Here is a 25,340-nt window from a genome sequence, read left to right as displayed (position 1 = left end):
AGAGTGGAATTAAATTAAACGCGATGCGGGATTGTTTTTGTTAATGCCTATCACACATCGCGGCGCATTACGGTTGGGGTAAAGGGTTTGTTCTCTGCTCGCACAGCGATTCCACGCGGGCAACGATGGCACCTCCTGCGCCGCAAAGGGCACAGTGAGACCGTGGGGGGTCGGGGGTGGGTGCTGCGGAGCATCCCCTGCATCCCTGTGTGGGCGTGGAGGGGGGGCAACCGATACCACCCTGTGCCACCCCATCCCCAGGACCCTCGGGGCCGCCCCGTCGATGCCCGGTGCTGAGCTCAGGATCCCGGTGCTGTGGAACCGCCTCGAAGGGACGGATGGAGAGAGGGATGGACAAGAGGGAGGGAGGGAGGGAGGAGGGAGGAGGAAGGGAGGGACGGAGGGGAGGAAGGGAGGGAGGGAAGAGATGGAGGGAGGGGTGGAGAGGAGGGAAGGATGAAGTGGAGGGAAGGATGAAGAGGAGGAGGGGAGGGCTGGAGGAGGGAGGGAAGAGATGGAGGGAGGAGTGGAGAGGAGGGAAGGATGAAGAGGAGGAAGGGAGGGCTGGAGGAGGGAGGGAAGGGGTGGAGAAGAGGGAGGGATGGAGAGGAGGGAGGGATGAAGAGGAGGAAGGGAGGGCTGGAGGAGGGAGAGGAGGGCCGGAGCAGCAGACACGAGCCCTGTCATCGTTCCCTGGTTTCCACGGCTGTCTCACCCCCCTCCCGCCCGTCCCCTCGGGCAGAGAGCCAGACCCGGAGCACCCCCACACACTTTTCCCTCTGCCCCCGCTGGGGCTCCCCACTTCCCATCGGGGAGGAGAGGGAATCGCCCCGGGGGGAGCCCCGGGCTCTCCCGGCAGAACCGGCCCCATTGGGCTGCAGCAGCCCCCGGGGCTCTCGTTCCTGCCGGGGTACCGAAAGTCAAACCGTAGAGCATCACTCCATCCCTGCATCCTCCCCGGTCCTCGCGGCTCGGTTCCAGGCTCTCCCCAAAAGGGCTTTGAGGCGTCGGGGCCGCGGTTGGGGGCCCCGGAGGTGGCACCGGGAGTGGGGGCAGCACCGTGACACACGGGAGCGGAGCTGCCCGGCGGCGCAGGGAGCGGCACCGGCTGCGAACACGGGGGGCGGAGGGGACCCCCTCCTCGGGAGCCGCTCCCGGGAGCCGTCGGGGACCGTTTGGGACCGCCGGGTGCCATCGGGAGCCGCTGGGGGCCGTCGGGTGCCATCGGGAGCCGTCGGGGGCGGGCGGCGCATCCCCGTCCCTGCGCTCTGACGCGCGCTCCCGTGGCGCTGGGCGCGCCCCCGCCGCTATAACTGGCGTGCATGGAGTCGGGGCCGGCGCAGAGGAGCGGGAGGGCGATGGGAGACGCCGCTCCGGCGGGATAGAGGGGCGGAGACCGGGGGAACCCCCGGGGCCCGGCCCGCCCGGGGCTCGCCGCGGGCCCGCACCGATGCTCGTGCACAGCTACCCGGGCATGGTGAGTGCGGGATGGGGCTGGAAAGGGGGGGCTGGGGACCCCAAAGGTGCTGCTGCACGGCTATCTGGGTATGGTGAGTGCGGGATGGAGAAGAATGGGGGGTTTGGGGACCCCAAAGGTGCTCTGCACGGCTATCTGGGTATGGTGAGTGCGGGATGGAGAAGGATGGGGGGTCTGGGGACCCCAAAGATGCTTCTGCACGGCTACTCGGGCATGGTGAGTGCGGGACAGGGGGGTCTGGAGTCCCCAAAGATGCTCGTGCACAGCTCTCTGGGTATGGTGAGTGCGGGATGCGGTGCGATGGGGCTGGAAGAGGGGGTCTGGGGTCCCCACGGGTGCTTCTGCACGCTGAGTGCGGGACAGGGGCTCGGGGTGGGATGAGGCTGAGAACGGGGAGGGTCTGGGGTGCCCACAGATGCTTATGTACAGCTACCGGGGGACGGTGAGTGCGGGACGGGGCTGGGGAAAGGCAGTCGGGGGTCTCCCAGGGATGCTGGTGCCCAGCGCCAAGGGCACGGTGAGTGCGGGACGTGGCCGGGGGGGGGGGTGGGATGGAGCTGGGGAAGGGGGGTCGAGGGGCTCGCGGCGATGCTCGTGCCCAACTCCCGGGGCTCGGTGGTGGGCGATGGGAGTCGGGGATCAGCATCCCTTTGACCGCCGCTGTCTCCGCCGCCGCAGGACCGCACCGAGGGGCTGCCCGGGGCACCGGCCGGGGCTCGGCTGCCGCAGCTGCCCTCGCTCAACCAAGCTCCCTACGGGTCAGCGCCGCCGCTGTGCCACACGCCCGCCGCAGACTTCCAGCCGCCCTATTTCCCTCCACCGTACCCGCAGCCGCCGCTGCCCTACCCGCAGGGCCAGGACCCCGCGTACCCGCACCTGGGGGACCCGTACGCGGCTCTCAGCCCGCTGCACCAGCACCAGCAGCCCGGTTGGCCCCCGCAGCGGGGCCGGCAGGAGGAGCCGGGGCTGCTCTCGCAAACCCACCGAGCTTTGGGGCTCGACCCCCGCCGCGACTACCCCGCCGTGCCCCGCCTGCTCCACGGGCTCCCCGACGGCGGGCACGGGCTCCCCGACGGCCCCCTGGGGCTCCACGGCCTCGGTCACCACGGCCTCGACGACATCCAGGTACGGGGGGATGCAGGGAGAGCGGGGGATGCTCGGGGAGGTGGGCACGGTGCAGCAGGGACCGATCCGTCTGTGCTCCCGGAGGAGTCCCGGTCGAACCCTACGGTGTCCGTAACCCCCGTTACTGCGCTTCGAACGATCGCTTCTGGCCGGGGGCAGCGGGTGGACCGGGTCCCGGTCGAACCCTACGGTGTCCGTAACCCCCGTTACCGGGGTTCGAACGGTGGGTCCCGGCCGGGGGCAGCGGGTGGACCGGGTGCCGCGTGGCCGCTGTGTCCCCCCGGGAGCCGCCGGTTGATGCAGCTTCTCCGGGTTCTTTCAGGCGGTGGATGACGGCGGGATGAACCTGCTCGATCAGTCCGTGATCAAGAAAGGTAAGAACGCGGCACCGGCACTGGCTCCGAGCCCCGTTCCTTCTCTCGGGGCTCCCCCTTCGTCGGGTTCCCACCCCCCCCCCCCCGCCACGGCCGTCCCGTCGAGCAGAGCTCTGTGGGGCTGAAACGGGACCGGCGGCTCCCACCGGGGCTGTACCGGGGACCGAGGGGCGCGGAGGGACGGGACCGGGGACCCCCGGGGGCCATCCCGCTGCCGGTTGGGGTGGGGAGCGGTGGGGATGCCCCAGCCGGTGCTGCCCGGGCTCGGTGGCTGCTCCCGGTGCTCCGGTACCCCCGCCCCGTTACCGGAGCCCCGTGCACCGGCTCAGGTTGGGGGGAAGGCGCTGAGCTACGGTCGCGTTCGGCGGGGTATGTGCGTGTGTATGACGCGTTTAACGGGGGAGAAACGGTAGAGCGGCCGTTGGAAGCGTTGCTGCCCGTTCTTGCTGCCGGGGCAGCATCCCGCACACCCTCCGGCCCCGGTTCTCCCCTCCGGCCCCGGTTCTCCGCCCACGGCCCCGGCAGCGACACGGCGGTCCCCGTCTGTGGGTGTGGAAACCGGGCTTTGCCCGGTGAACCGGGGCCGGAGCGGAGAACCGGGGCTGCGGGCAGCGACCCCGCACGTTTCCCGGTGCCTCCCGCAGCCTCTCCTGATTTACTGCCGGTTCTCTCGGAGCTGCTAAACAACCGCCTCCCCCCACCCCTCACCCCCCGCTTCCCAACAAAGCCGCGGGGCGAAAAGACCTCAAATCCGTAAAATATTCTTCTAATCAAAACTTCAGCGGTCCCTGGCTGCGAGCGGGGGGGATGAGGGCGAGGGATGCGGCTGCTCGGGGCGATGGCTCCCATGAAATATTGAAGCTCTCGGCTGCTCCCCGCGATTGCTTTTCTTGTAGAGGGAAAGGAAGTGTCGAACTGCTCCGCGGAACGGTTCCCAATGCAAACGGGCAAACGAAAAGGAGGGAGGCGCGGTGTCCCCAGCCCCGGGGGATGCGGGGATGCTGGAGCCGGGGCTGACCGGGTCTGAGCCCTGGCAAAACGCCGCTGGAACCGGGAGAGAGGCGGTGGTGGGGCCGTAGGAAGCCGTGCTGCCCGTCTCTGAGCCCGGGGGAGCATCCCGTGCATCCCGCGTTGGGTCGTCGGGGGCGTCTGGGGATGCAACGAGCTCGGGTACCGGTCCAGGTCCCGGTTGCTATGTCAGCCCCGTTCCCGATCCCAGCCGCATTCTCGTTCCATTCTTTTCCCGATCCTGGCCCCGTTCTCGTTCCTTTCCCGGTCCCGGCCCCTTTCTCGTTGCTTTCCTTTCCCGATCCCAGCCCCGTTCTCATTCCATCCCTTTCCCGATCCCAGCCCCGTTCTCGTTCCGTTCCCAGCCCCGGTCCCTGTCCCTCCCGTCCTTCCGCAGTTCGGGTGCCGTTTCTCCTGTCCCAGCCGCAGCCGAACCCGCCGGTAACATCCCAGCTCCATTAATCCCTGAAAAAAAATATCCCTCAGTGGGGCTTTTCCCCTTTGCCATCGCGGGGAGCATCCTTCACGGCGAGTTACAGCCTTTTTTTTTCCCATGAAAATTGTTATTCTAAGAACTCGGCTTCGTTACACGCGGCGTTTCAGCGCAGCATTAATGACCGTAATTATTTTAGCGTTAATTAGAACAGACGAGAGGCGTTTCGTTAAACATCCTTGCGTGAGGAAAGGGTTGCACGGAGCTCGGGGTCGGTGGGAGCGTTCCACGTTCCTTGGGTGCCTCCACAAAAGACTCCCAAATGGAAATATTTGTCTGGAAGTTCGGTTGAAGTTATAGTAGAAGGGTTTTTTTCCCCCCTCCTTTTTTAAAACCAAAAAATTTCTTGGACGTTTTTACCTCTTGGGAGGATTTGTTGTTGTTTGGTGCCAGGTTTGTGCCCGTGGATTTTTTTTCCAGTGACGAAATAAAAAGGAAAAATCGTAGCTGAAAAGCGGAGATTGGGGGGTGCAGGGTTTTTTTTCCCACCCCGTTTCTCTTAATTTTCCTCCTTCTACTGTCTTTCGGAGAAAGATGCAAAGTCTGTTTTGGAAAATAATCTGATTTTGGGGGGCGATGCTCTCGGCGTCTCTGCTCGGGAGGCACTGGAGCAGCTGGGACGTGGATAAAGGCGAAGGAAAGGGTCCAAAGCAGCACCGGGAGGGTGCGCAGGGCCCCCCCAGCATCCTCCTCCCTTCGCCCTCAATTCGATGTCCGCGTTCCCGTTTGTCTGAAAGCGAAGCTCCAAAAAAAAAAAACCCAAACGGGCGAGTTCAGCTCAAAAGGAAGGTGGGGATTTATGGAATTGCAGGTTGGAGGGGGATCCCGGATCCCACCGCCATCGGGGACCGGGAGATGCTCCCAAGGGACCCGAATAACCGGGCTGTTCGCTGCGCTGCGGCAGGAGCTGCCGAAAGCCTTTGGAGCCTCCAAAACCCGGCGAAGGAATGGCTCTGCAGCCTGATTTCTTTCTAATTTTTTAATCTATAAATATGAATAACACATAGAATAATAATAAAGGAGTTTCTCCTTCCCTGCCTTTGAGCTGTGGCTCCCGCAGCCGCCACGGGAGCCCAGGGAGAAGGTGAACCCCGCGGCCCAAACGAATTCCAGCCTAGGGAAAAGAAATATTAGCTAGGAAAGGGAATCCCGAGCGGTTTGCAGGCAGGCGGGGGGTGCAGATGGACGGCAGGGTTTCTCCGTGCCCCCCTCTCTCCGTGGGGAGCGAATATAAATGTTAAAAAAGCTCCGTTTGGTCATAAATCGCTTCGAGCTCTCAAATCCTGCACCGGGCAGGATGAATCCTTGAATTCCTGGGACAGAAACCTGATAGAAATCTGTGCGTGAGAAAACAGATAAATCTCGCCTTAATTAGTTGCTGAGATACTGTTTGTCCCGGTTCAACCAAATATAAATCACCTGCCCCAAATCCCTAAAGCCACCTTTTAACTCCGGGGCTTGGAGATGCTTTTAATTCAAACCAAGGGCTGTGTGTTTGGGGTTTTTTCCCCCCCTCGTTTTCCTTCTTAAATAAATTTCAACGGGTTTAGCAGCTGGTGCCGGTACAGGGTTTTTTGCGGGGAGGTATAAGGGATGCAGCAGCATCCCCCCCATAGTGGTATAAGAGGGGTTTCGGGTGCTCTGGGTTCCCTGCAGCACTCTGGGTGCATTTGGCCGAGCCCGCAGCGCTCTGGTTCCTTTTGCTGAAGGTGATTTTGAATTTAGGGAGAGGAGAGAGGGTGGGAATGGCCTCAGTGAGGGTTTTGGGGGGGTCCCTGTCCTGCAGCCCTGGTGGTGGCTGTATGGCTTCTGCATCGTGAGCTGGAGAAGCCCTGGGCTGGAAATGGGTGTCCGAACCCCTATTTCCAGGATCACTCCCAGCTTTGGCTCCGTTTCGTTATCCCTGCAGGTACCCCCCCAGGCTGGGGGTGCTGAGCATCCCGGGGTGCAGCATACACGGGGGGAACTCGGTGGGATGGAAAAAGAACTATGATTTTGCTCTGAGCGCGGAGAGCCGTGAACAGCAACGAAAAACAGAGGCTGAGCTTCCCCCGTACTGGCCTGGCAAATGGGGCATGTATTTAATTCGGGAATTAAATGGATAAAACCTTACATAGGGCAGCAAAACTTTTATGAATATTTTTTTGTGCACTTTTGTTCATTCTGCCTCTTCTCCAAAAGTATTTCGGAAATGGTTTTTTTTCTGTCTTCTTTTATTGGTATTTTATTTGTGTTGTTTGGAGTTTTTTTTTGTTGTTGTTGTTGGTTGTTTGTTTGGGTTTTTTTCCTTTCATTTTCTTTTCCTTTTTCCTCCCAAGTGTTATCTCAGAACAGAAAGATATTTGCCTCGAAAACACTAAAACTAACTCTGATAAAGTTTAACCCAGGGCTCTGCTTTCAGCTACAGCAGCTACAGGCGGTTTCTGCTTGCTTCACCCTGGTGTTTGGACACCTGGGATGGCAACTCGCGTCCTGACGTGAAAGCCCCCGAATAAATGTCCAGAAACTCAGTGAGCCCTGAGCAGTTGGTGCTCCTGGTGAGGGTCCATCCCTCATCTGCGCGAGGAGAGGGCGATTTTCTGCTTATGAAACGCAGCATTGCGCCATTGCGCTCGGTAGCGAACAAAATCCTGCAGCTCGGTCATAAAATAAGGAGGGGTTTTATTGCTTTGACATGCTTTCAGGAGCAGCCCAAAGCTTCCGATGGAGCTTTTTTATTATTATTATTATTACAAAGAAAAACACAAATCCCTTTGGCCGGTACCTAGGGGCACGCTGGGGTGCAGGAGCAGCCCCAGGTCCTGCTGGCAGTGGGTCAGGGTGAGCTTTGGGCGCAGGGAGAGCCGCGGGGGCCCTGTGCACCCCGCTTGCGGGCAAGACTTTTGGCTGCAGGGTTTTACAACTCCAAGCAGAGGCAGAGCAGGGTGTAGCCAGCGCGGGCTCCAACTGGCACCCTGGAGCACATGGTGCACAGGCGCTTGCGTGGCTGCTGGGACTGAACCTCGCGCTGAGGCAGCAGGATTCGGCCGCCGCGTTTTTTTCCCTTCGTGTTTGTGACTTGTTGAAATTTCCATCCCAGGCTGATTTTTCAGCTGCTCCAGCGTTTCTGCTCAGGAATGTGGACCTGTTTGGCTGGATGCTGGATGGAAAGCTGCGCCTCCGAGTGCCCCGAGCCCACACTTAGAAATATTGCAAGAAGTAGCTGTCACTGCTAAAGAATGCAGAGAGGAGGGAGATTAAGACCGAGAGCCTCAGATCCTCACGGCACCGCGTGTGAGCTCCAGGGTTTGATGTAAAACCTCGCTGCGTTGCTGGCAGGACCAGGGTGCCAAGGGCACCGGGTGCCGACGTGGCAGCAGCGGTGCCGTTTCTCCTTGGTTGCAGGAGCTGAGCTGTACGGAAGGCTGCGTAAAGCCAGATGGGGCAGGAAAAATCATCTTGAAAGAATGGTAGATTAGATAAACATCATTTCCTGCGACGAGCAAGGTAATAAATGAGGTCATCCTATAAAACACCCCGGGCTGCGAAGACACGTCTTTTATAAGACTGGCCAGGGATGTAGGCGGCGGTGCTTGGACTGCGGGCAGGCGCAGGGTGCTGAGCTCTGCTGGCAGAGCCCTCCCGGCCTCCTGCGGCTTTATCTGCTGCAGCAGCTTGCCCGAGTGGGAAAAGGGGCTCACCTGGGACAAGCCAGGTCTTGACTGGAGGCTTTGCTGCCTTAGCTGCGCTCACAAAGGCTTTAAAGTTCAGACAAGCCCTCGCACACACCGCGAGGTGCAGCGTTCATCAAAACACAGGCGCACCTCCCGATCCCTCGTGCGCACATGCGCGCGCGGCAGGAACACCTACTAATCAAACAGAGCAACTTAAAAGAAAGTTTTTTTACTCTGAACTGCATCCAGATCACCATTCCTCCATTAAAATTACATTTTTAATGTCCTATAATTGCATCAGGATAAACCAGGTGTGTGTTCATGGGAGATAACATGCGCGGGTACCGGTGAAGGCGCTGGGCTTTGTCTCAACCTCCCCGGTGCCTCCCAGGCATGTGTTATCTCCAAGTTTCATGTACCTTGTCATGACTTACTGTTTAATTAGATGGTTTTAAATGAATTTTTTTCTTTTGCTTCTTGGTAGAAGTAAAGAGCAGTTCTTAAAGGGCAGGATCAGCAAAGCCTGCTTGGGTTGCTTTCTGCCGCGTGGCTTGGGAGGCAAACCAACAGCGCTTTGGTCCTGAGTTGGACCTCAGGGAGGGCTTCTCAAAGGGACAGCACGGAATGAGGTGCCATGGGTGTGCTGGGTGGGCTCTGGAGCGGCGCTGCCTCCTTTTTGGAGGCTGTGGGATATTCCTGCAGCTCAGAGGCTCTATTGGTGCTCAGCGGCCGCAGACGTTGGGCAGTCGGGGTTGCAGCCATCCGTGCTCCTGGGCAAAGGGGTCACCGGGAGTTGGCTGTCCCCAGCCAGCCACGTAGTTTGAAGAGCTATATAAAGGTATGAAAGCTCCTGGGGAAGAGCATAGCTCCCACCCTCCCGAGCCGCAGGTTGCTGCAACTCCACTGGCCAACTCCATGGGGATGCTTCCTTCACCGGTGGGGCCACCCCGAGCGGCCTCAGCCGGGTGACACGCACCCCACGGACTTTATCACCACGAAGGAGGTGGCACTGAGGTTTTAATTTTGCTGATGGTGCCACGCAGCGGGTCTGTGCCTCGCTGGGGAACCCACGCACGGCAGCGCGGACACGGGCAGCCCCTCGGGGATCTGTTTGTGTGCCCCCAGCCGGGGCTCACCCCAAATTCACAGCGGAGCAGAGGCAAACGCAGACCATTCCTCCCTGTTCAGTAATATTCCAAGACATGTGATCTCAGAAAAAAAACTTTTGCAATCTGTCTTTGTTATTTGAAGAAGGAAAACAAGGTTCTCTGAAGTCCTAGACTAGCGCGAAACAATCCCACCCTTTCCTGTGTGATCCTAGGGAATTACTCATTCTTGCTCTTCTTCCATTTGTTTGTTTATTTCAATTCTTATTGAAGGAACTAATTAGCAAATGTGGGTATAATACTTGGAGCTGATGCATTGCTCAGCTCTCGTCGCCGTGCTCTATCCCGTATCCCGCTCCGCCCTCGGTTTGGAGAGAGGTTTTGTGTTGTGGTTTGGTGGGGAAGAGCAGAGAAGCACAAGGGGCTGAGAAAGGATGGCTAGAAAGGAGCCCAGACTACCCATGGCAATAAAATACACCAGAGTACGGTGCTCCTGCAGCTCAGGAATGAGGGGCTCTGGGGCAGGACAAGGCGAGCAGCGAGCAGGTTCACCTTTGCAGCCTAAAAAACCCCATCGCAGCTTCTGTAGCGTCTGCAGCGCGTGTTTGGGATTCCAGCCGGGCTGAGTCTCCCCACCCTCTATCTGAGGCATTTATCTGGCATCAGTCACCCAAGTGCCGAGGCGCCAGGGAGCGGGTCAGGCTCTGTTCCCTCTGGACTGGTCAGACGGGTCCTGGGAAGCAAGTGGTGTCCCCAGCGGGGTGGGGATGGCGCGTCCCCGGGGCTCCCCGCGATGGCCCCGTGCACCGGGGAAAGCGGGGATGTGGGACCGAGGGGACCGATGCTCCAAGCGTGAGGTCCAAGCTAGAAGGAGTTGGGGGCAGTCAGTGAAGACACATCACCAGGGGGGCTGTAGATGCTGCGAGAGCTGCGCTATGGTCACTTGCGCACTCTGGTGCAGCCGACTGGATTCTCCTCACGCTGTTTCTATGGCTGAGTGGAGGTTTCCCCATGGATAGATGTGGATGCTGCTCCTTCCCCAGGTCTTCTCCCTGGCTGGGTGGTGATTCCTTGAGGTTTCCCAGTGTGTGGCCAGGACACGCGTTCGGATTGGGCTGTAACATTTGTAGGTTGCCAGGCATCCCACCAACACACAGATATCGGGAACTCGGCGCATCTTCTGAGCAAGAAAAAGTAAAAACATTTGTGTCGTGGTAGTGGGCAAGAAGTGCTTCTCCCGGAGCCATCCCTGGGCGAGCTGGTGACTCTAGAAGGGCAGGTGAGCCGAGATTCACATGGCTGCGGTCTGGGGCTCGGATCGAACCCCTTCCGCACGCTCTGCAGATTCCAGCGCGCTCTAGACGAAGAGCAGTATTTTTTTTCTCTATTATTATTCACGTCTAATCTTTGCTGAAGGGTCTTTTGCCCTTCAATAATCTAAGTACATTTTAACAAATTGATAGCAACGGTACCGTGGCTTACGTAGGATCTGCTGCCGCTCGCGACAGACACTGCATCTTTGTTCTCCCCTTTTTAGATTATGTAGATCCAAGCCACACAAATTCAGGCGCTTCTATAGGGAATACAGGGAAAACCTCTCAAGCATGTTACTGTAAAATGGATTATGCTGTTTAAACACATAAAGATCCCGTAGACTGGTTGCCAAAATGTAATGGGAGTTTGTGCTGCTAAATGAATAAACCTGTGCTGGTTAACACCACGGAGGAGAGAGAGTCCGGGAGCGTCTGCGGTGGTGCGGCACGGCCAGACCGGGCTGGGGGTGGCGTTGGAAGAGGGAACTTTCCTTGGGGTCAGCATAGTGTTCCTCCGGCTTAAATCTTCACGTTTTCCAGCCTCCTGTTTCAGTTTCTTGCCTTCCCGACACCCGTGGGTCTTATACGCTATGAAACACTTGTATGCCATACAAGAAGGATAGAATAGTTTGGGTTGGAAAGGACCTTAACGATCATCCAGTTCCACCCCTGCCATGGGCAGGAACACCTCCCACTGGATCAGGGGCTCCAAGCGCCATCCAGCCTGGCCTGGAACCCCTCCAGGGATGGAGCCACAACTTCCCTGGGCAACCTGGGCCAGCACTCTCATAGTGAAGAAATTCCTCCTTATGCCTGGTCTAAATCTGCCCCTCTCAGTTTATACCCAAGAAGAGACTGAGCTGCTTGGATCCATCCAGAGCAGGCAGGAATTGAACTGGATTTTAAATAATTGTTGGTTTTTACGATGCAGATGTGAAGGGGCTTTGCTGCAGGTTAGAAAAATACTGGACTGGGGCAGTGAAATAATTAATTACTGCAGTAAAGTGACTTTTCAAGTGGAGTCACAGGGGTCTGAGTGAGAAGCCCAGCGCTCGGGGAGGGAACGGGCACTGCTCTGTCAGAGCAGCTCTGGCGATGGACAGCAAAAATCCCATCCAGTAAATACATGTAAATACATCTGGAGATTGAAAAGCAGAGTCTGAATCCTTTTTCATTCATTTTCCGGGAAGGGAAACCGAGTTTCCCCAGTTAGGAGGACATCTTAATTGTTAATAATTGCAGAAGCTTCCCAGACAGCACGGCCTGATCCATAAAACTAAGTCCAGCAGGGGAATGTTTGGGAATTCACAAAAGCTGTGAGCTGTTTACAAAATATTCTGAGCAAGCAGCATGTTTGAGGCTGAGCCACTGCTAAAAGAATGCAGGGAAATGCATTAGCTGGAATTATTAATTGCAAATGGTTTATTAATCCTCTTCCCTGTCCTGAAGGAGCAGAGGATGCTTTTGCAGAGGTCCCAGTAAATTCTGTTGTTATGTTGGTCGGTCATTCCTATCAAGACAGAATGAACTAAGCAGTTCCATTATATCCACCGGTCTCGGGGATGCTGAACATTCCCACTTTGCGGATCCATCCCAAATCTCCCCGGGAGCAGAGCCGTGCAGTGACACACGGCGGGTGCTTTGCTGGGTAAAACAGAGGGACAGAAAGAAAAATGCTGTTTATATCACCCGGCACCTTAGCATGAAGTTCGTAACCTAATGTATTGATTTGCATTGGAAACAAAATGTTAAGTACGGGAGCTTTGCATAGGCATGGGACCTCTCCCCATCAGCTTTCTCATGGGAATCGTTTGAGGCTGCCAGTCCTATCCCCGCTCCCTCTCTTCCTCCCAAGGTCCGAGATCCATTTCCCTATCTGGACTGAGCAATCTCAGAGATAAAACCACCAAGATTCTTTCCATCCTTCCATTTGAAAAGGCCTTCCAGCCCCTGACGCGGTTCCTGGAGAGGCTCTTTGACGTGGGGACTCGGTTCAGGTTGTGCATTCAAGATAAAGAGAATACCTGTATAATCCCCTCCGGGAAGAAAGGATGATTACAGGCTGCGGGTTAGAAATATGGCTGGTGGCACTGACCTCCTTCCTTGGCCCATCAATAAATACCTCTCTGCTGAAACACCAGGAAACGGCAGCGGCTGAACTCGGCAGCACCTCCCCGGTGAGACACGGCTTTGAGAACGGTGGCAGGAGCAGTCGCCCCTGGCTCACACCCACATGCAGATCCGTCTTGATGTACGTATCTTATAATTTACATCCGAGACATTCAAATGAAGGTTAGATTAGTTCACCGAAAGCTCTTCCTGAAAGACAGCAGCAATCCCTCGCCTTTTTAGAACATCACGGGCTCCGCACAAGCATCCATCAACTGGAGCTTCCCAATGCCGCCTGCCCGGAGCGGGGCAGAGCTGCAGGAACACCCCACCTACAAACTCAGGGTGGCTCAGGTAGTCACCACCAGCCTTCCGATGCCGTGGAAGCAAATCTCAGCAGCTGCAGGGAGGAGAAGCTGAAACAGGTTTGCAGTGTGCAGGCATCCCCTTCACATGGGCTTCCCACGGCCCTTTCTCAGGATGCTCCGAACCCGCAGCGATGCTCGGATGACCGATGCGTGGCCCTGAAGAGGGACAGGGGGTCAAGATGCTTTTGAGGTGGCAGGAGACAGTGCCTAAAGATGAGAGATTGCTTTGTCCCGGGTAGTCTTCTAAAAGGATTAACTGCTATCCCTTTAAAATGCGATCTAAACTGTAGCACACTCCCACTTTTGAAAGAGATCTTGCGACAAAAGCTCCAATATCCAGGGATTTGGGGCTGCTGGGGAGGAGGATTTACCTGTAATGTATCTAAAGAGAGAAGAAAACAGACTCGTAAGTCAGGCAGCGATTTGCATGTTCCCTCTGGACTTGTTTTCCCCCCTTGCAGCACCTGAAGCTCCAGCTGGAAGTGGAACTGAACAAATAACACCAAGACAAGGAATGCAATTCCCAAATACCACACATTTTCCTGCTTACAAATAATTTTGCAAGCAGGTAGCACATTTCCCATATGGAAATGAATCAGGACTGCATCTTTTTTTCTTTTTGGAGGTACAATCTCTTTCTTTTTTCTCTTCCAAGAGCCAGAAGTTGATGGTGTGAGGACAGATCGGAGCGCGGGGGGCACAGCTCCCGGCTGCACCCACACACGGAGACGGAGCCTGGGCTGCAGCTGTGCTTTTTGCACTGAGTATCTCAGTGGAAAAATGAGTATTTTCAGGAATTGTAGTGGTAGTTGCAGACACAAATGTTTGCGAACACTGAAGGAGAGAGAGTGCAGGAGCTCAGGGACAAAGCGTGGTCACCCTGGACCACACCGGAGATGGATGAGGAGGCAGCCGAGGTGCAGGGCTGCGGATTGAGCCATGCTGGAACTCGTTGAGGAAAAGCAGGAAATTCTCTGAGGCTTTCGAGTTCAAAAAAGCATTTGAAGAATGTATTTCTTTTGCTTCTTCTTTGTACCTGGAACTTAAAAAAACAAGGGGCCACCTCTGCAAACCAGACGCAGCATCACAAACTTCATGCTTTCTCCTGGGACACCTTGAAGGCACCAAGCTCCTTAATCCATCCGCTGGATTCACTACTGAGCAGCCATCAGTTCGATGGGGTCTTTCTCGTTCACCCTCCTGCCTGGTATCTCCTGGAGAGCCCTCACAGAAACAAGGTTCTGGCATCCCATCACCTCTGCGGCACCGCTGGAAGCATCAGGACCTCGTGTTCATGGGCACTGCCTTTCGCTCCTGTCTGCTTCTCCAGGGAGAATCATCACATCCCGTGCTCAGGACCAACTCCTTCTGGCTGCATCCACCACACAGAGGCTTTTCACTCGGAGAAATCTTTCATCCAGCGTTCACTTGACCGGTTCTAATTTGGAACAGCAGCATCGCTCCCAGGGAGATGTCATTATCTCCGTTTTGCTGATGGAGACCATCAAACCCAAAGTGGAGAGGTGACCTGCCCTGTGTCATAAAACAATTCTTTAGCAGAGCAGGAGTCTGCGGGCTTCCCGCTACACTGAGGGAACAACCACCCACAGGCAGGGCGCTCTGCTGCTCGGGAAAGGCAAGGGATGAAGCCTTTGGTGTTTCTGGAAACCAGGACCTGTTTTGGAATGGCTCTGTCTCTGCATCAGGGGGTTTCACGCCACAGCGAGTGGAGCTGTGGGAGTTTCATCACCTGACGGTTACACCCAGGGTATGTTTAGAAGACAAACCAGACCCAACTCGGCACAAAAAGAGACATCTCTGCTGGGGGATCACAAGCCTAGTGGGTTCAAAAGGAAGACAAAGCCGTGTGTACCGGCTGCGTAGCACCGGGGCAGTTGACTCACATGGGAGTTGGGGTCATTCTGCGTTGTTACTCCAAGCACTCCTGAAATGCAGCATTTATTGCAAGTGGTACCTGCCTTGCAGCATGAAAGGACGCAGCGAGATGCTGAGTCTCATGGAAACACTTCCTGAGGCATCGTATAGGTGGAATGAGGAGAGTTCCCCTCCCACCCAACAAGACACCTCAAGCTTATTGACACGCTGCCACTCTCAGCAGCTAACTTGAAGCTACAGGAGCATCATGAGACAAGGTGATGCAGTGACAAATATTTCACAGCGTTAAAACGAACGTCCAGAGTTACAAAAGCAGGGCTCATGCTTAATCAGTTTTCTGTAGCTATTGCCCAAGCGTTAGAAAGCGCCGTAAAGCTCAGATTGCTTATGAAAGCATTCCCACGGAGCAGAAGTGCGTGCATACAGATTATGCCCATTGCCTGATCTTTGGTAAATCATTTAACTTGTGCTGTGCCTCAGTTTTCCCCAGCTGCAATAACGATCCAGCTCACACAGGCTCTTGGGAGGGAGTTAATGACTCAAGTGCCGCGTCCTGTACCGGCGCTGGGCTGGGGACTGGCAGCCTGTAAAGCTCTCTGAGCTCTGTCTGCATAACCTTGAAGGCTGGAGCACCTCCCGTACCAGGACAGGCTGAGAGAGTTGGGGTTGTTCAGCCTGGAGAAGAGAAGGCTCTGAGGAGACCTTAGAGCAGCTTCCAGCGCTGAAAGGGGCTCCAGGAAAGCTGGGGAGGGGCTCTGGATCAGGGAGTGCAGGGAGAGGATGAGAGGGAGTGGTTTTGAGATGAAAGAGGAGAGATTGAGATGAGATCTTAGGGAGAAATGTTTTGCTGTGAGGTTGGGGAGGCCCTGGCCCAGGTTGCCCAGAGCAGTGGTGGCTGCCCCATCCCTGGAGGGGTTCCAGGCCAGGTTGGATGGGGCTCAGAGCCCCTGATCCAGTGGGAGGTGTCCCTGCCCATGGCAGGGGTGGAACTGGGTGGGCTTTGAGGTCCCTTCCAACCCAACCCATTCTATGCATCTGAGTCCTGGGGTGGGGAAGCCCAGCAGAGCCCTGTCCTGTCCATCAGGCTCCAAGAACACAGTTACCCCCATGGTTTGGGCCCAGCATTGAACTGTTTCCTTTCAGCCTGTGTAAAACATCAGCCCATCACGGTAAGAATGAGCGTCTCTGGGGTGTGTTTCTGCTGAAAACCCTGTCTTCCACCCTGGTGAGTGGGAGCTGAGCCTGCCCAACCCCTGCCACGGGGCCGAGCGGGGCCGGAGCCGGCTCGCGGGGTGAAGGGAGAAGCCCTGCCCCGTGCTAAGGGCACCCATCTCCTGTGGCTCAACCCAGAAAACCTCCGAAGGGGCAACCAATGCATTGATGCTGATGTCCCACTTCTATTCCCCAAGTGTTGCCTGAGCCGCAGGCCTGTGCCCTGTCTGGATGCTCCTCTCCTTGGGCACAGCCGCCCCGAGTCCCTCCCGCTTGAGTCGTGGCCCTTCCGCACGGTGTGAAAACCCCGTCTCTGCTCCCCTGGTTTATTTCTCGGCCCCAACGCTGGGATGAACCCTCAAGCCGTGGCTCTTCCCAGCTCGGGAGGCGCCTGCATGCACCCGCCTTGGTTTGGAAGGGTCCCGTGGCTCCTGCCCGCGGCGGGCGCAGGGGCTCGGCGTGCTCGCGCTGTCGGCCGCGCGCCGTGCCAACCCGCAACGGTCTCATGCTTCCTTCTTGTCTGCAGGCTGGCTCAGGTGCTCCGATCACCTGCTGCTTGCGGGAACAGGAAAGCAGCAACTGAAGATCGAGGGGGACTTTTGGTTTACTCAGATGACAAGAGACAATTTTGGTTCCCCAAAAGCCAAGGAAACAAAGCTGTCAGGCTTTAATGGTAGCTTGTCTCCCTCCTGCAGCATGTTTATGGGCAAACAAGCTGCAGATCAGACCAGGCAAACAGCAGCAGGTGAGGCCAAATAACAATCGTTACTAATTAATGGCAAATGTGGCTATGTTTATTCTTGTTGTGTTGAGGCAACGTTGTCTAATGGATGAAGCGCTGTTACAGGATCAAGAAACCGGCTCAGTTGTTATCCCCTGTGCGATTCTGGTTCTCCCTTTGCATTCCGTGTGTCCCGCTGCTGAGGGTGACCCTGTCCCACGCCTGCATGTGCCAAACGAGCCAAACGAGGCCCCGAGGCAGAAGAGCAACGCTGATACCCATGTTCTGTAATGGGTGGCCGGTGCCTGCGCGGTTTGCTTGTGGCACGGAGCAGGGCTGACCCGGCTGCTCTGGGCATTCCCCCGGGCAGCGATAGGTTACAGCTTTTAAGGGGATTTGTTTCTGACAACAGCATCATTCCTAAAAACGCCAGTATGTGTTTGAAAAGTGTCCCCCTGGGGTCTCCTTGTCATCACCCCGCTGTGCATCAGCATCCACCCGCACCTCCCCACACGCTGCCGTGGGCATGGGGTGGCTTGGCCATGTCGGATCCATCTCCAGCCCGGGGTGAACTCACAGCGGTACCAGCTGGGTTTGCCTCCTCCCCGTCTGCTACGGCTCATGGACACGTGTGGGGAGGCACAGTTCCCCTCTCCCCTGCATGGCTGTTCAGTCCCTCGTGCCTATGCGGGTCCCAGCCATGCATGCGGCTCGAATGCATGCCACCGCATGCAAAAAGAGGCGAGTAGATAAATGATGCAGAGCTCTTGGTGGACAAAGTGCTTGATCCTACAAGCCACACCAGCTCTCTGGTTCGGGGTGGTCCTTGCTGCAGCAGAACCCACATCGTCCGGGTACCCGGACCTGACGTGACACAGCCTCAGCAGCGATGCATGGGGGTTTGTAAAGCATGCTCTGGCTTTTTTTTACTGAAGGGATTCCCCTAGAGACAAATCTAACCTGTTCAGGGCCTGTGAAAGGAAGCTTTGATGTTGCTGCTTTCTGGAAATAGCTCTGCTTTCCTACGTCTCGTGGTGATGTGCCCGTGTTTGTTCTTCCCTGAACGTCCCTCCACCAGCCACAGTCGTGGTGAATGCTAGCAGGGCAGGGGCTGGCTGCAGCAGAGCATCTCTGCATCGTGCCCTTCAGCCCCCGCCTCTGCCTGACCCTCATTCCAAGAGGAAACTTCACCTACCTTAGCTCATTGCCATTCATCTTTTAGTCTGAAAACATTCGCCTTTTTTGTAACATGTGCTCCTTTTTTATTGCCAGGCTAACAAGTCGTTGAGCTGTATTTACAACATGTTGATTGGAACCCCCTCCAGCAGGTTCATTCTATGCACCTTCCCCAATTCATTCTTGGGTTTTCTGTTTCATTTTGGACATGTGCATTTCCTTTGTAAATCCCGCATCTCGCCCTGGTATTCGTTGCTGCGTTCCTTGCAGGAACCATCTGAAGGTGCACTGTGGAGCAGTCATTCCTGAGGAACCACAAAGAATGCCAGGGCTGAAGTGATCTGGAGCGATGGCGTTTGCAGCCCTTTCTGGATTCTTTCAAAACCTGCTTTTTCCCAGCATTAAATTGGTTATTAATTTCAGAACATAAAAGCCAAAGAGATTTGGCACAGGTTTCAGCTACAGTTTTCACCTATAAACCTTTATTGCGTCTAAAAATATTTCTTAATGGAATGACGTAAGGGAAAAATTGTGCCCATTTCACTCTGGGTGTGATGATGCCATGGGCCCGATGCAGTGCTGCAGTCCCATTGATGGCAAAACTCTTATGTTAACTGACTTTTGCCCATTAAATCAAAGGAAGTCTGTGCTGGGCTAATTCGGTTTGATCCTCTCAAGCTCCCTTCAAGCTAGGGACAATGGAAATGCAAGGCTGCAGCTTGTTGTAGGGCCAATCATGGAATCATAGAATGGTTTGAGTTGGAATGAATCTTGAAGATCATCCAGTTCCAACCCCCTGCCATGGGCAGGGACACCTCCCACTGGATCAGCCCCATCCAACCTGGCCTGGAACCCCTCCAGGGATGGGGCAGCCACAACTTCCCTGGGCAACCTGTTCCAGGGCCTCCCCACTCTCATGGAGAAGAAATTCCTCCTTATGTCCAATCTAAATCTGCCCCTCTCCAGTTTATCCCCATTGCCCCTCGTCCTATCCCCACAACAGCCCCTCTCCAGCTTTCCTGCAGCCCCTTCAGGTACTGGAAAGTCGCTCTAAGGTCTCCTGGGAGCCTTATCTTCTCCAAAGCTGCAGTCATATGAAGGTTTTCCACTGGTTCCTGTGGGGACACGCAGCTCTCAGCCACCCCGGCATCTCCAGGGTATCCTGCAGGGTCTCAGCCCCGAGCCCATCCAGTGGGACAGAGGCTGCACCTGTGGTTCCATCCCAAACCCAGGAGAGGAGCAGCAGCCAGGGCTGGGCCATGAGCCAGCGCTTCACCCGCTGCCCCACCTTCCCACAGCGCCCAGGGAGGCAGCGCTGGTCCCAGGTCTGGGCAGGGATGCTGCGGACAGTCCTGAGCCTGCCAGGAGACCAGCCCAAACCCTTGGGTTTAATTACAGGAGAGCGAGGAGGCGTGGGAAAGCAGGGGAGAGCAGAGGCCGGGCTTCTTCCTTTTTTTTTTTTCCCCTTCCTTTAGTGTAGTTTCACCATCCACCTCTCTTCCTTTATTGAGGAAAATATGAAGCTCCCTGAGATACCCGAGCCAGCCCTGGTGCCGCTGTGGATGGCAGCGTGGGGGGCTACAAAACCACCAGGAGAGTCACCGAGGGGCTTTCCTGGCCCTGGAGTCTCTCAGCCACGGTCTCCTCTTCTCTCTCCTTTCCTTGTCTCCCAGTGCCCATCCCCACCAAGGCCAACGGCACCACCATTCCCACCCTGTCCATGAACAAAGACGGCCTGATCGGAGGGGTGACAAATCCCAACGAGGTCTTCTGCTCCGTGCCCGGACGCCTCTCCCTCCTCAGTTCCACCTCCAAGTACAAGGTGACCGTCGGGGAGGTGCAGAGGAGGCTGTCGCCCCCCGAGTGTCTCAACGCCTCTCTCCTCGGAGGAGTCCTCCGCAGGTAAGAGCTCTGGGACAGACCAAGGGCTGCTCTGTGTGCTGGAATGCAACGGGGAAAGCTGAAGCAAGCTTTGTGCTCAGCACCATCCCTTACCACTCGTTAACAGAGATGAGAAACTCTAACGTTTGGTGTATTGGCGAAGAGCTTTTTTGTTGTTTTTCTTCTTTCCCTTCAAACCCCAAAGCTTCAATTGGTATTAATTAGAGTTATTTTAACATCCATTACATTGTAATTTCCCCCCCCTCCTCCCTGTTTTCTTTTCTTCAGAGCAAAATCAAAAAACGGGGGCCGGTGTTTAAGGGAAAGGTTAGAGAAAATTGGATTGAATCTACCCGCAGGAAGGCGCAAAGCGGCCAACGTCACCCTGCTGACATCCCTCGTGGAAGGTAAGAGTCGCGCTCCGCTCCCACAGAGGATGGGAGTGCCGAAACTTCAATACCCTTCATTTACAGCTTTCCACAAATGAGAACACTTAAAGCAAAACACGCAGCGGTCACCACCAGCCAAGACTGGAAAAATCCCCGTGTAAGCCTCCGTGCTGATCCAAGCACGTCTGCCTGCTGAAAGTCAGACATTTCTGTCGGACCAGTCATAGCCCTTTAGGAAAAGGCATCCAGAGCCCAAAGAGGGCTGCACGCTCCCTGTCGGCTACATCCAAGTGTCCCGTTTTTAACTCTGAACTAGTTCTAGTAACGCTTAGGTTCACGAAAACCAAACGCCAAAATGCTTAGAATCATGGAATCATTAAGGCTGGAAAAGACCTCTAAGCTCATCCAATCCAATCATCAACACAACCCCACTATGTCTTCTGAAAGCTGTCCCCAAGTGCCACATCTTACATGGTTTTTGAACCCCTCCAGCATGGAGACTCCACCACAGCCCTGGGCAGCCTCTTCAATGCTTCACTGCTCTGTCAGTAAAGAGATTTTTGGTAATATCTAAACTCAACCTTTTTCAGGGAGGGCAGAGATAGGATGAGAAGGAAGGGTTTTCAGCGGAAAGAGGGGAGATTGAGATGAGACCTTGGGCAGAAATGTTTTGCTGTGAGGGTGGGGAGGCCCTGGCCCAGGTTGCCCAGAGCAGTGGTGGCTGCCCCATCCCTGGAGGGCTTCCAGGCCAGGTTGGATGGGGCTTGGAGCCCCTGATCCAGTGGGAGGTGTCCCTGCCCATGGCAGGGGTGGAACTGGATGATCTTTAAGGTCTTTTCCAACCCAAACTATTCTATGATTCCATGAAAATGTGCTGGAGGAAGCCCAGCCTCGGCCGGCAGCGTGCGACCCGCCCTGGCGGGTGAGGTACCCCTGCTTAAAGCCGATTGTTTGTCTGTTTCCCTCCTACTTATTTTTTTTTTGTGCTATGGAAATGATGATGTCGCTGCTGCATCTTGGGAGAGAGGGACACGAGACGCAAACAAAATGCAGTGACAGCTCTACCTCCCTTCAAGCTTTGGAATCCATTGTGTTTGCACCCAGCGTGTTGGAGGCAGCTGCCTGCGGATTCTGAATAGAAAATCATCTCCATTGTTGCCAGCAAATTAAATGACCCGCTTCATTAGGCGGAGGTTGTTACTAAGGGCAGTTGGTTCGTGCTGAATGAACGGCTGATTTCCATTAAAAGAAAAGAAAGAAAAGAATGAAAGAAAGGAAGGAAGAAATGTACGTTTTGATTTGAGGTGGCTGCTGATGTTTTGGTTCCTGCTTACCAGCTCGTAGTAAATAAAAGAGTGGGGCCGTGTGTGCTTGATGGATACATTTCCCCCTGCACAGAAGCGTTACGGCACTGGGAGACGTTTCACCCAGAGGAAGGTGCTATTGCGTGGTCATTACTCAGCACGCCAAAGCTGCCTTGTGTCCTATGCCCCGGGCACCCTCTTTCTTATTTGTTTTCTCCCCTCTGTCCACTATCTGCTGATTTAAAACCAAGTGGGTTTTTGAGTGCTAATGATAGACTTCTTCCTACGTTGACCCACAGCTGTTCACGTGGATGGGGGAGAACGGGAAAGCAGGAGGCACAACGAGGGCTGCAGGTAGAAGCGCAGCTGTCTTTGGGAGCCTTTCCCGTGTACACGGAGCACTCGCCTTCTCTTGGGCACCTGCTCTGTAGGACAAGCTCCAGCATAGACCCAAGGGAGCAGTAGGGCTATATTTCAGCTTCAGAAACATCCCTAAGCTCTCAGAAAGAGGTGGAGGCTGCTGGGGCGCCTCTGCCTGTCCCAGCCTCCTCCTGCCCCACCGGAGCTGTCCTCTCCTTCCCCGAGCTCTGGCTTTGTGGCTGTAACACCACCTCCAAAAGTTGGGCTCCTTGTCCCCTCTCTTGAAACCTCTCTAAGCCAGCATCCCAAGTGCCTTTAAGACATTCAGCTATATCGGACTCACATTCACGGGGAAATAAATCCTGGCTCTCGCCATGAGGTCACACAGCCCTTTTTACTGTCACCATAACTATTTTTCAGCAGCTCTTACTTTCTGATTATTTTCTAACATACGGATAACTGCAGTTCTAATTCTCTAAGGTTACCTTGTTTGCTCCTTCTTTGGAGAGGGAGATGCGTTATCTTTACACGGGGAACACAGACACTTTCCCTGTGATGTGGCTTCACGGCCTGAGCTCCGGGAGCTGGGGAGGCTGTGATGGGATCTGGGTTAATGCTATTAGGATGGATGGTCTAATACGTACGAGCAGCAGGAGGGCAGGTCAAATTAGCTCTGCCTGCCCGACCGGGATTTCGTGTGTTGGGCATGATCAATTGCCATCAGTTCTGATTATTTCCATGGGGATGCCTGGAGATGGATCAATTCCATCAATGGGTGGGCATTTCCACGGGTTGATGGATACGCTGGCTGCACGTCCAGCCTGAGGGCCCCTGCTCACTGTTGGAGGATGTAAACTCCTTCCTTCGGCCCATTTCTCACATCCAGAAGTCATAGAATCATAGAATCCATAGGTTGGAAAAGACCTTTGAGCTCATCAAGTCCAACCATACCTGTCTACTACTAAATCCTATCCCTAAGTCACGGGGCTAAGGTAGCTTCTTCATCCTCCAACCCCTGCTTAAACCTCTGCTCAGTTTAAAGAGGCCAAGAGGAAAGTTTTGGACAAAGTGGGGAGGGAAAGGTATATCAAAGAGAGTGTCCAAGTGAGAAACTCCTCTGCAACTCAGAGAGCTCTTGGGTGGCAGCTGAGGAAGGAAAGAGCTCCAGTCCTGGCAGGAACAAACCACATCAGTGAGATGGTTGAAGTCGCTGCAGAAAGTGTTTCCCTTTCACGAGGGTATTGACAGAACTTGTCGGTCTGTCCCGCTCATAGGTGAAGCCGTACACCTGGCTCGGGATTTTGGGTACGTGTGTGAAACAGAGTTCCCGGCCAAGGCGGCGGCAGAGTACCTGTGCCGACAGCACTCCGACCCCACGGAGCTCCACACCAGGAAAAACATGCTGCTGGCTACCAAGTGAGTACAGATGGCAACAAGCCACCAGTGAGTGAGGCGCATAGAATCATACAATAGTTTGGGTTGGAAGGGACCTTAAAGATCATTGAGTTCCAACCCCCTGCCATGGGCAGGGACACCTCCCACTGGATCAGGGGCTCCAAACCCCATCCAACCTGGCCTGGAACCCCTCCAGGGATGGGGCAGCCACCACTGCTCTGGGCAACCTGGGCCAGGGCCTCACCACCCTCATGGTGAAGAAATTCTTCCTAATGTCCAGTCTAAATCTGCCCCTCTCCACACATGTCCCTTCGATGCAGCTTCACCTCCACACCCAAGGGCTTTCCTCAGGGTGAAGCCAACAACCCCAGCGGGGACGCGGCTGCTCGGGCACGGAGCAGGAAAAGAGACCCTAAGCGCTCACCCCGCAGCTTCCCAACAGCGTTTATTGTAACACAAACCTCTCTCTTTCAGGCAAATTTGTAAAGAGTTTGCAGACTTGATAGCCCAGGATCGCTCGCCGCTGGGGAACAGCCGCCCTTCCCTCATCTTAGAGCCCGGCGTCCAGAGCTGTTTGACTCATTTCAGCTTGATAACCCACGGCTTTGGGGGCCCGGCCATCTGTGCGGCGCTCACAGCCTTCCAGAACTACCTGGTGGAGTCCCTCAAGGGGCTGGATAAAATGTTCATGAACAGCACAGGGAACGGGCACACGGCCGGAGACTCCAAAGCATCAGAAAAAGAAGTGAAGCATCGGAAATAACGCCCTGTCTGCTTCCCACTTCCCCGGTGGGAGCGTTCCCCCAGTGGCGGTAGCACTGGGAGGGAATGCTGATCCGGTGATCTGTTTGCTGAACTGCTACGTTTGACCTTGGGATGAAACTTGTACGGCAAACAAAGAACGAGACGAAAAAGAAGATTTAAGGAATTAAAGAAGCAAACAGCTCCAATGGACGTAGGGAGGAAAAGGAGCCACGGTGATGGCTTTGGGGTTTTGCCTTTTGTTTTTGTTTTAAGTCGTGGATGCAGGAAGCCAAGTCATGTGCAATTTTATTTAGGTTTGTTTTTTTTTTTTCAAAGCCCGTAGTGAAATCCTGACGAGCTCTGGGAATTTGTTTCAATCGAAAAACTGAGAAGAAAGAAGAAAAGCTTCATCGGTGCAAGAACGAGAGGCAGGAGCTCGATCTCTGGCTGCTCCTGGATTTATCAGCTGGCTGTGGGCTGATAACCTTCTCGTTTCCCCATCTCCAGCCCGGTCCTAAAGCCGGGACAAGAGAAAATCGCCAGCGGAACTGCTTGGGATTTAAAGCAGTTTCAGACTTCGTTTACAGTTTTCAAACCAAGATTCCACGTGGAGCCCTGAGCCGCACCACCATGAGCGGAACGAACCGCACACCCGTTGGTTCCCAGGGTAGGAAGGAGCCAGGAGAGCCTTCCCGGCGGCTCTGGGCGCAGCTGGGGATCGAGCAGGTTGAGTTAAACCCGGGACTAACTAAAACTCCACAACCTACAACTAACAGCACACAAGTTTCTAAAAGTAATAATAATAATAATTAATAAAGCACAAGAAGCAGAACTTGAACCAGGCCAAACTGAACTGTTCTAAATCTGTATATATTTATTTATGTGTAATTAAAATCTGAAAGTTTTAAAATGTCCAGTGCAAGTTATTTATATAAAATTGAGTTGGGTTTTTTTTTGTTTGTTTGTTTTGCCTTTTTTTTTTTTTTCCATTTTTGGGGGTTTTTGGAAAGATGAAAGTCTTTGGATTCTCCGCCATTAGAAATGGGAATGAAGTTTTGGATACACAAAACCGTAGCATGGACACGATAGGTTGTGATGATAATGACTATAGAAGTTCCGCAGGATTTTGTACTCGCTGTTGTTTCTCTTAATGCTGCAATAGATGTACAACACCCACACCGCGATGTCATTCTCATGATCTTAATAAACCTCTTTTTATTTGAAGAAAGCACCTCC

The 25,340-nt window shown here is 54.9% G+C and overlaps 1 protein-coding gene across 2 annotated transcripts; it reads left to right on the top strand.

Annotated features, from left to right (window-relative positions):
- The first annotated feature begins 1,311 nt into the window (after window positions 1-1,311).
- TFAP2E (transcription factor AP-2 epsilon) lies at window positions 1,312-25,340 on the top strand. 2 transcript variants are annotated; one of them, XM_054086480.1, is made up of 8 exons: window positions 1,312-1,477; window positions 2,156-2,602; window positions 2,925-2,976; window positions 16,661-16,879; window positions 19,705-19,933; window positions 20,201-20,319; window positions 23,240-23,381; window positions 23,835-25,340. In XM_054086480.1, the coding sequence occupies exons 1-8, from the start codon at window positions 1,451-1,453 to the stop codon at window positions 24,121-24,123; spliced, it is 1,524 nt and encodes a 507-aa protein (XP_053942455.1). In that variant the 5' UTR covers window positions 1,312-1,450; the 3' UTR covers window positions 24,124-25,340. The 2 variants fall into 2 exon arrangements, with proteins under 2 accessions (XP_053942455.1, XP_053942456.1); XM_054086481.1 differs by lacking the exon at window positions 16,661-16,879 and having other exon boundaries at window positions 23,835-25,337.

Source organism: Cuculus canorus, chromosome 22 (assembly GCF_017976375.1).
Source record: "Cuculus canorus isolate bCucCan1 chromosome 22, bCucCan1.pri, whole genome shotgun sequence".
Taxonomy (NCBI): domain Eukaryota; kingdom Metazoa; phylum Chordata; class Aves; order Cuculiformes; family Cuculidae; genus Cuculus; species Cuculus canorus.
Note: the sequence above shows the minus strand (reverse complement) of the source record. Positions and strands in the feature narration are given on the sequence as shown.